This window comes from Notolepis coatsorum (assembly GCF_963971535.1).
Source record: "Notolepis coatsorum genome assembly, chromosome: 12".
Taxonomy (NCBI): Eukaryota; Metazoa; Chordata; class Actinopteri; order Aulopiformes; family Paralepididae; genus Notolepis; species Notolepis coatsorum.
This window is the reverse complement of record NC_140176.1, coordinates 37,629,630-37,640,077: the sequence shown is the minus strand read 5'-3', so window position 1 is coordinate 37,640,077 and position 10,448 is coordinate 37,629,630. Positions and strand designations below refer to the sequence as shown.

Sequence of the window (10,448 nt, the reverse complement as noted above, 5' to 3'; positions counted from 1 at the left end):
CTCCTTTTATTCGGTCTGAATGCAGCCCGGGCCTGGGGGAGACTCGAGAGTCACCAAGCGAGGGTCCCTACGGCGGAGGCTACTTACAACAGCCTGCACTATGTCGGTCGCGGGGGAAATGCCTTAACCGACAGAACTGGCCTCGTTCATTCCCCGAGGCGCACATTCATCATGCACGCAGATAGACGTATTTGTTATAAATGTGCACGCGCGCTTTTGGCCATGCAGGATTTGAGCCGAGCGCGAGGCCTGTGAGGAGATTAAAAACGAGTGGACGGTAGGACACGCGCGCACGCGCACGCACGCACACACGCACACACGCACACACGCACACACACACACACACACACACACACACACACTGCACTTTGGATGGTTTGGCTTGAGACATGACCAAATATCAAAGGTACTGCAGACAATGGACAAAAAACTTGTATACATTTGATAAAACACGTCCTATAACAATTCAGCTAATATTATTTGTATGAATAATAATAATAATAATAATAAGCCCAAATTCAAGCATTCCCTGTGGTCCATGAGAAAACAGACCGGACTCGCTGATAGGTCTATAGGCCTGACCTGCTAATCTCACACTTCTGACCGGTGGGTTTCTTATTTATAACAGGGAGGAAATACTGTAGCTTGAGGTGGAACGGGGCTATAAAACTCGGTTAGTAATCGTGCCTTTAACCCTTGCAAGTTTTCTTGCACCCATGCTCCCACCGGCGTTGCTCCTCCAACCTCGAGTCATTTGTTTTGCATTGAGTTTTATGGAGATACTTGGTCAAGGAGGCACGGCCACTTGTAAGAGCATAGACTTTTTATGACAGAAACCCACTGCCCCATGTCAAAACAATGAATTCCATTGGCCCTATCCCCCCCTAGAGAATGTGATTTTTACATGCAATCCGAGCCTGAAGTGTGCTGGACAGTGGTGGGGGAGGGGATGGCTTGGTTCACCTCTCACCCTGCCGTGTCGGGTCTATCTGTATTTTCGTGCAGTGCCCCTGCGTTACTCGCAAAAGAAGGAGCGGGTTTGTTTGCTTGCGGCTATTACAGCGACCGCATGAAGACCGAGTCATAAACATCTATCTAAGGCGAGAGTTTTGTCCACGCTGTAAATAAGACAGTTTCATACGTATGTCCATCGCCTAGACAAAGCTATATATTTTAAGCCTTGCTGTTAGGTTTTCACTAAGTTTTAGGTTGGTCTAGGCTTCTCAACATGTGGAATGTGGCACACAGAGGCTCGCGTGGAGGAAAAAAGAGGTGAAAACATCAGCGTTCTAAACCATGATCGATTAGTCCAGCGAAGTCATTGGATTACAACAATAAATAGACTATAAAACTTGGAAATTACGCCCCCCCCCACCACCCACCCACACGGGCCACCTTTAATGATTGGTTAGGCTTACATTCTCACAATTGTGAAACGCATGGCTACCGCAACACTTGTGGACCTGCAGCCCCCCTAAAGTCGTGTATAAAAGTAACGTGAGCTGATTAATGGAAAGTGGTAAAATTCTACTGAATATTATGACATCTTGGCGAGGCACTATGAATAAAGCCAAACTGAATGGGCATGTAACCTATAACGTCTTGAAATGCCAGGCTGCGCGTGAATTATTTAATTATTTAACCTAAAACATCCTCACTTCCCTGTCGAGAGAGGGGGGGGGGGAGAGATAGATCGTCTGAGTCTCGCTACATGGTATTGGCTATACGCAGCTTGAGGGTCTATTTACGTCCATGGTCTCCAAGCATCTCAACATAAAAGTCACATACGGTAGAAAGTATGTCGAGAGATCGTATATACGGAGGTTGAAGCAGCCTCTGTTGAAGACTCTGGCCCACCTCGCTAATCACTAATTACACACCGTGTAATTATACGTTTCGGTTAGGCTATTGTTAGAATCAACAGACAGTTGACGGAATGAAGAACTGGAGCCAGGTTGTGGTTTGAGTGTGTGTGTGTGTGTGTGTGTGTGTGTGTGTGTGTGTGTGTGTGTGTGTGTGTGTGTGTGTGTGTGTGTGTGTGTGTGTGTGTGTGACTGTGTGTGTGTGTGTGTGCGTGTGTGTGTGTGTGCGTGCGTGCGTGCGTGCGTGTGCATGTGTGTTTCTTAAAGGGTGCGGAATCAACAATAGTATCAAACGACTGTGATTTTCTGCTTCCAGGAAACGGAATTATCCTCATGGAAATATGGCTATTAACGATCACTGGAATGTATAATTTGCGAGCTTGCACACAATAAAACCCATGCGTGTCTCTTTGTCTTAAGACTAATTAATTAATACTCTCAGTTGTTTATTGGAAATGAGCTAATAGCACCGTAAACCATAACATCTTGTGTTTGTTTATTTTATTTGGTTTAAAGGTCAAGCTAAATACATTATGTTGTATGTACATCTGCACTGACTCAAAAGAGGCTTATACAATCCAATTGGTTTAATTAGCCTATTTATTTGTTTTTGTGTACATTGGCCTTATAGGCCATTACTAAAAGAGTATGGGAGACTGGGAAGGATTGTAACAATGTGCAATTTCCCCCAAAATTCTAAAATCATGTTCATTAGGAAGGGCAATTTTTAGTATTATAAAATGAACAAAGTTTTCATTCAAATTTAAATTGTCACTGACACACGTCTGAAATAAATGAATCAATGAGTCTCAAAATGTAAACTAGTATGTATCATTCACATACTGTAACTTTAATATTTTTTTATATATATATTTTTTTATCATTATGACCTTTTTCCAGATCATACATTACTGCCCACAGCTGGTAACAATGCATGGACACGTAAATTGGTCCTAATCCATTGCAGGTTTTTCGCAAACTCCTTCAAGTGATTTTGGACTCATCACAATATAATTCAAAGAGACCAATGAAAACAAAATAGAAAAAAGGCACTTGAGGGTTGTAACATATGGGTTTCTGCAGTCATAACTCACATATGACACATCATTTCTATTCTCACCTTACAAAACAGTGATTCTAATTCTACACATTTGGATTCCTAAACATTATAACCTCAGACAATATTAAAACATTTCATAATAAAAAAAGGCCATCTGATAGAAAAGTTAATTTCAGAACTCAGAAAACAACTTTAGCTTTACTTTTTAGCAGAAAAACAACTTCATCACTTTAGCCTGTTGCTGATTGGAGGAATTTAATAAGTTTTAACCCTCCCTTGTTTCAACGGTCCCTGGTCTCCCATGCAGGGAAGAGTTTATGCTCAGTCTATGTTGTGCCTTTAATTAAGAGACGTGTGCAGTATAGCATAACTGAATTGTGATGATTTTCAAAAAGCTTATATAGCTATTGTATTTTTCACAACAGAGATATCATTTTTCAGTTTTAATCATTATAATTTTTTTGACAATACCCCCCCCCCCCCCCCCCCCCCACACACACACACAACCCACACTCCCCATGTCCTGCTGTTAATTGTGTTGTCCTGATCATCCCAGCAAAATGACCCTTACCAACAGCAGCCTATAAATATGCATTCAAGCAGATTATGTAGGGTAAGACAAGGGAAGTTACCGCGTGGGACCTGGTTTTCCCCCGATATCAGGGCTGCTTTTCTACACTCATTCTTCACCAGAGGACCACAAGACTTCGCTCGGCACAAAAATGCCTATGTAGCTGCAGTTGTTCGTGGCCCAGTTGTAGGTCAGGTCTGATTCTTTAGTTTAACAAATAAGAGTTCTCTCTCTGGTCTCTGTGGGCCTAACTTCACTACATAACATCCGTTACGTATAGAGATAATATATGGGAAACGGGAGTATATTGTGCGGAATGCGCAGACGAAAAATCTAGTGAATCGTCACTGGATGAGAACGAGAGCCTGAACAACCCGGGGTTATAGCGTGTATGCGTGGCTATATACTTTTGAACTGGACATTTGAAGGAGCTTTTCCCGGCATATTAAATCGAAATTGATTTGATCACCAAATGATATAGGTATTTTTATTTTAGGGAGCAATGTAATTAGAACACTTCAGCAATTTAGTCAGCTTTTCAGATGGACCCATGCCATGTGGGCAAAGCTTGGGGTATTTCTTGTCAGATAGGATGTAGCACCAATCCAACACCGAGTCTTGTGAAACATTCAAACAACTTAAAGCAAAATGGGATTCAAATATGGGCATTTTAAGAGGCTCCGGTTATGGCCAAATCACGCCTATAGTCTGAAATCTATTAGACACACACAGTGTGCTTTAAGGGCACTAAAATGGTTTAGTCGATTAATTTCAATAGTTAAGCCTCGCGGGGGTAAACAACGCTGTTGCATTTAGTCCTTTTGTCGTCGCGCTCCTTCCATCTCGGAGAGAGAGAGAGACAGAGAGAGAAGACCCCGCGTCTACACGCCGACCGCGACTCAATCAAGTGCAAGTTGTAAAAAATAATTTGCCATTTTCAGTGTTTCAGTAGCTATACGGGCCCCATCCACAACAGCTGCCCCCACCTCCGCCTCTCTTTGTTCTCTCTGGCTCTAATAGGTTTTCCCCTGCCACACACAATTCACTTTTTTCCTTTTGCCCCCCCCCCAACCCGCTCCCCTTTCCCCCCTTTTAGCGCAGTGCCCAGTGTCGACTGGAGCATTTGAGCAATTTGAAATTAAAGCAAACAATGGCTCGGCACTCCCAGGGACCTCTCGCTCACCATATTACACGGAGGACGCTCGTGTGCTCTGGCGCATTATTGGCAAGTCATTACGTTTCTCTGGAAACCGAGAGCGGGAGCTTCGCTCAGAGGGAACCGGTGATGCAAGCAGCAGCTGAGTGCTCGGAATAGCCTCTCTTTTCTCTCCCCTGTGTGTGTGTGTGTGTGTGCGTGTGTGTGTGTTCAGAAGCATCCTTAGAATCAGGCATCAGGGATGCTGTCGAAACAGGCACATTTTGTGTCCTGACATGACGTTAAAAAAAACAATAATAATACAATATTAAAAAATACAATTCTAAAAGTTTTGGCAGACCTCTGCTACAATCTGCGGCCTAGATTATGTCGTATCCATGCACTATGTTCAATATGGGATTGAAAGTGACAATAATAACATTAAAAAAGGACCAGAGTTTATTTCCTGTTTTGGGTCCAAATGTAATTTCAGTGAAACCATATAGGGCTGTAACTTGTATTCTATCAGATATAGGCAATATAATACCCCCCCCCAAACCCAAGCTTGTTTACTTTAGGAGACCTTTCGTTTTCAAATTATTTGAGAGCATAAAACAACACGAAGGCGTGACAGCAAAAGGCTATACAGATTTACATTTATACCATTTGTAAACGTTTGATTTTACTTTTGATTTGAGTTGTGGCGATATGAAGAAGTAGCTAAACGCTTATTTCCCATCTGCCTTCCCAGAATGCATTGCACCCATACAGCATCATACTGGCACTAGCCAGCAGACACATGTCGGTACAGTTAGGCTGCAGCTGTAAGGTGACCAATTATTCAATACGCGTGCATGCAGGTAAATCAACCTTTATTAAGTTAATCTCAATTCTACAAACTTGGCCAAGAAAAAAATATTGGCTGATGAACTTCTGAATCCACTACCCACTCTGAACAAGATGTTCTCATGCCACTATTATGGGCTTACATGTGTGCAGCCATCTTTAGGAGCAAGGATTCTAATATTATGATAACGCAGATACAGTAGTGAAACTGAGAGTTAAGGCTGTCTAACCTCATCTCCTGCCAAAATTATTGCTGGTATAGAAGTGCATAACACATTAATATGGGGGGGGGGGTATAGATGAGACGAGACAAACTACATATATAGAGCATTTAATATCACTATATAAAATATAAAGGCAACAGCATCATCAAAAAGCAACATCTTTTATGAAAAAATTATTAGTGCCATTTGCCGTTGTAGGGCAGCATTGAAGAACAATGTGAAGCAATATGTTGCTTTCTATATGAATATACACAAATAATCTATCATAACAGATTCCAAAATAATCTTTATGAATTAATAGCACTCAATTAGATTTGTGTAGCCTTAAAATTATAAAATAAATTAGTCCCTTTCAGCTCATCTCTGTGTCAAAGACAATACACGCTGTGCTGCTTTTCAATAATGCACGTATTATGAATGTATTTGTAGCAACATTTATTAAAGAGGTATGTGTTGCTTTTACCATATGCTGTGTATAAAACAGTAAGATATTGTTTCAATGGCACTGGCAATAAGTTCATGTTCTACTAGTTTGACAAAAGTCTTTGCTCAAATAACACATAGATAACGGAGATATACTATTAGCTTCACTGACCCAATCCTCACACACACACACACACACACACACACACACACACACACACACACACACACACACACACACACACACACACACACACACACACACACACACACACACACACACACACACACACCCTTACTTTTTCTGGGAAAAACATCCCAGCTCAGCTTAACCTACTATTATTTATCGAATATTATTATCGATCAATTACAATGGGATAAGTTACAATGTAACATATTACAATGTACTTCTAGGCATACCTCCGCGTTGCTACATTGTTGCCTTGCCTATATAAACTATAGCAACCTCATGGTGCTACAAACTTTCAAAGCATCTCGGCGCCATGTTGAACCAAAATGTCACAGCATTCTCTCGGAGCCAATCGCATCCATCCTTTATACCCCTGTCAGAAGATGCACGCACACGCAAACCAGACGCCATGCGTACTACGCACTTCCGCGTTACATGGAGGTCGTGAGAGCTAAACAATACGGAAGTGTTGCGGTGGTCTGTGCGTACTACGCACTTCCCCTTCCCTACGAGCTCCCTTCTTCTCGCTCGCGCCGTGGTGGGCTGGATGTTTTGGTGAGAAGAAGAAAAAAAAATACGGTGTCGAAAACAAACGTAAACACGACTTAAAAAAAAACATGACCTTTCGGCCGAGTGGAACCTAGAAATCCGCGTAGCGAGGGGGGAGACTCGGAGGAGCATTCTTCTTTTCACGGGGTCGTCGGGCCCCGTCTTCGTCGCTACTCGCATGTCCGCTTTCTTCACAGTAGATGGTCTCCGGCGAGCTGTGTCTGGCTGCAGCGGACGACGACTTGTTGGCGAATAACATGAAGGAGATGATTGGCGGCTGCTGTGTTTGCTCGGACGAGAGAGGCTGGGCGGAGAACCCGCTGGTTTACTGCGACGGCCACGGCTGCAACGTCGCCGTGCATCAAGGTAACTAGGAGGTGGGGGGAAGAAAGAAGAGAAAATGCCCCGCAAATGTAGTTTTGGTTTAGCTTTAGCCGCTAGCTTAGCTTAGCCAGCTATCTGGTTGCAAGGTTATGGAAGCCGTCGTGCTTGTTGTCGTGCAGCAAGGCCGGGCTGTGGGGTCAATCTAGTTGCTGGAACTATCCGGTTCTCTCGCAGGGTGGTTCACGTCTTATTAAGGGACGTGTGGGCAACAAGGGACCCCGTGTCTATATCTTCGTCCCGGATTAATTTAGCAAACAACTTTCGTTGTGAATATTGCGTGTTTGCAAGGAAACGGTACGGTTTTTATCCAAGGATGGATCCGTATAGGCGACACGTTAGCTGCGATGCTAGCTGGCTGCTACGTTGCTGTCACATTATAACTCTGATCACGTCCTGTGTTTACAACTCGAATAGCTCGACACATGATGCCCGCTACGCATATTATGGTGGCGTTATGTTCATTAATATTATTCTATATGTATCGTTGATATCATTCAGGGAATGAGTGTCTGTTGTAGTTTTGCACGAGCGTGTCAGCCACCATGGTAGAAGGTTTATCAGCAGGGGGACCCTGATGTAAACAAGACGAAAGTCTTTCTCTGGTCTGCATCCCCTTAACAATTGTGTGTATTGAGCTGTACTGTATTGTACCCATTCTGCAATCTGTTAATAAAGTTTTCAATCAATCAATCAATCAGCTGCAATCTTTGTAAACAGACCTCGTAGCAACGCCGCCACCTTTTACTAGTCTACGTTTTATCATATAATACAGTTGGATTGGGATTTTTCTGGCTAATTTATTTGCCTAATACTATACTATTACTATAGTATATTACCTGCCTATATTACTACATACTATGCCAACACGTTAACATGCTACTATGCACTCCAAGAGTTCAACACTGTTTGAAGAACAATCTGACTCAGTCACCCTTAGCTGCCAGAGTTGTACCCTTCCTGCTGACTTGTTGTACACAATGTAAGTCACTTTGGATAAAAGTGTTAGCTAAATGACAATGTAAATTATTTCCAAATTAATTGTATTGAGCCCCAACATAACAATGCATTCTCATCTTGGGTTGTACATGTTTCTGTATATTTCACAAGTTAGGCTACATATTATCTATCTACAAAAACAACCAACCAACCAAACAAATGTTAGGATAGTTCTCTCTTTCACATATGCCACATTATCAAATGACATAGGAACTTGACATAGTTTTTGTAGATATCCACACGTGCCTAAACAAAGTGAGGCTTTGAATTATACTACTTGAAATATCAAACATTAGGATATTTAATGTTGAACTATATTACACATCATAAAATATTAGATGGGGTATTTGTCTTTAGACTGTAATACTTGAAAAATTAAATGGACTGCATTTATATAGAGCTTTTATCCAAGTTCAAGTTTCTTTATTAGTTGTCATACAGAAGTACAGAATACTTTTATACAAAATGCTTCTTTCTGTTACGCTCCAGAGACTGTGCTAGGCAAAAATAGATAAGTATAGCAAGTATAAAATAGAAGTAAAGTACGTAGACAAAAATGTTCAGTATATACATATATACAATGCTCAATGTAGAGTAGAAGTAACTGAGTTACAATATACAGTGCAAAGGATGAGGTACAATTTAGGTACAATTTACAGTAAGGTGTAATGAGGTATGGGTTGTAGTTGTAGTGCAAATTCTTTACCAATAAATATAAAGTGTGCTTAGGTGTTCTAAAGTGGTTAAAGTGGGTGCTGCAGTGAGTTGTATGTTTAAAGTGAGTGTGTGCATGTGGATGTGTGAGCTGTGAGTGCATTTGATGGTTGTTACATATTGTTATTGTTCGTTGAGCATCCTGATGGCCTGGGGATAGAAGCTTCTTCTGAGTCTCTCTGTGCTTGCCATGAGACTCCGGTATCGCTTGCCTGACTGCATCAGTTCAAAGAGGCAGTTGTTTGGGTGGCTCGAGTCTTTGATAATTCTCTTAGCCTTGCCCATGCACCGCTTGTTGTAAATGCCCTGGAGAGTGGGAAGCCCCCTGTCTCAAACCCTGCCCCTTTTCTTGATCCTCCAATCACAGCTGTCGCTTACCTCTGACTTCCTCGTACAAACAAAGTTTGTACGAGGAAGTCAGAGGTAAGCGACAGCTGTGATTGGAGGATCAAGAAAAGAGGGCAGGGTTTTGAGACAGGTCCAATGCGCGGTCGGCTGAACAGGCCACTCTCTGTAGTCTGCTACGGTCTTGTGCAGTGCTATTCCCAAACCAGGAGGTGATATTGCCAGTCAGGATGCTCTCTATTGTGCATGAGTAGAAGTTCTTAAGGATCTTCTGACTGACTTGGAACTTCCTTAGGCGTCTGAGGAAGTAGAGGCGTTGCCGTGCCTTCTTCACAACACTGTCAATTAGGGATGCCCCGATCACGTTTTTTGCCACCGATCACCGATCGTCGTGAGCCATATCGGCCGATACCGATCCGATACCGATAGTTTTTGATTAAAAAGAAATTAAAAATTATTTTATATAATTTTTTTTTTAAAATAAAATATATATATTATATAATTAGACTTGTACTTGTATTATCTGCGAGACATCGCCACCACGCAACAAGTCAAAATGCTCGCTATCTGCAAACAGCTCCACTGTCTGTGTGTACTCTAGTAGCCTCCAGCTACCAAAAAGGATTCTCCGGCGCTGCAGCGGGACCCTATTGGTAACGTTATGCTTTGGTCATTTAACATTCAGCAAGCCCTCAGCTCGAATACGCATTCAATCAATGTTATAACTAGACATTGATATCAGGAGCTATCTGTAGCTACTGCTAGCCGGCTAGATGACGTTAAGACAACTATTTAGTTCAATCGGACATTTCGTTTTGAACAGTGAATTAACGTCAGCTAACGCGAGCTAACGCGAGCTAACGGAGGTATCAACATGCACTACAAGACTTGCTGGAGCATTTGTTGATATCAGGAGCTATCGGTAGCTAGCCGGCTAAATACCGTTAGACTAGGGCTGGGCGATATGGCCTAAATATGATATCACGATATTTTCTGACCTTTCGGCGATACACGATACGCATCACAATGTTTTTCTTTCTTTCCCCAAACAATTCATTATGAGGCTTACCAAGACAGTATTTGAGTTTGCAAGCTAACATTAAAGACAAAATAAAATACCCATGCATTTAGCATTTTTATATTATATAT

The 10,448-nt window shown here is 42.1% G+C and overlaps 1 protein-coding gene across 1 annotated transcript in view; it reads left to right on the top strand.

The window, feature by feature from the left end:
- The first annotated feature begins 6,815 nt into the window (after nucleotides 1-6,815).
- Nucleotides 6,816-10,448, top strand: part of LOC311238245 (protein AF-10-like) — a 140,605-nt gene continuing 136,972 nt past the window's right edge. The window contains exon 1 of the mRNA XM_084326271.1: nucleotides 6,816-7,226. Coding sequence (XP_084182397.1) covers nucleotides 7,061-7,226 — 166 coding nt within the window. The 5' untranslated portion in view covers nucleotides 6,816-7,060. The remainder of the gene's footprint in view (nucleotides 7,227-10,448) is intronic.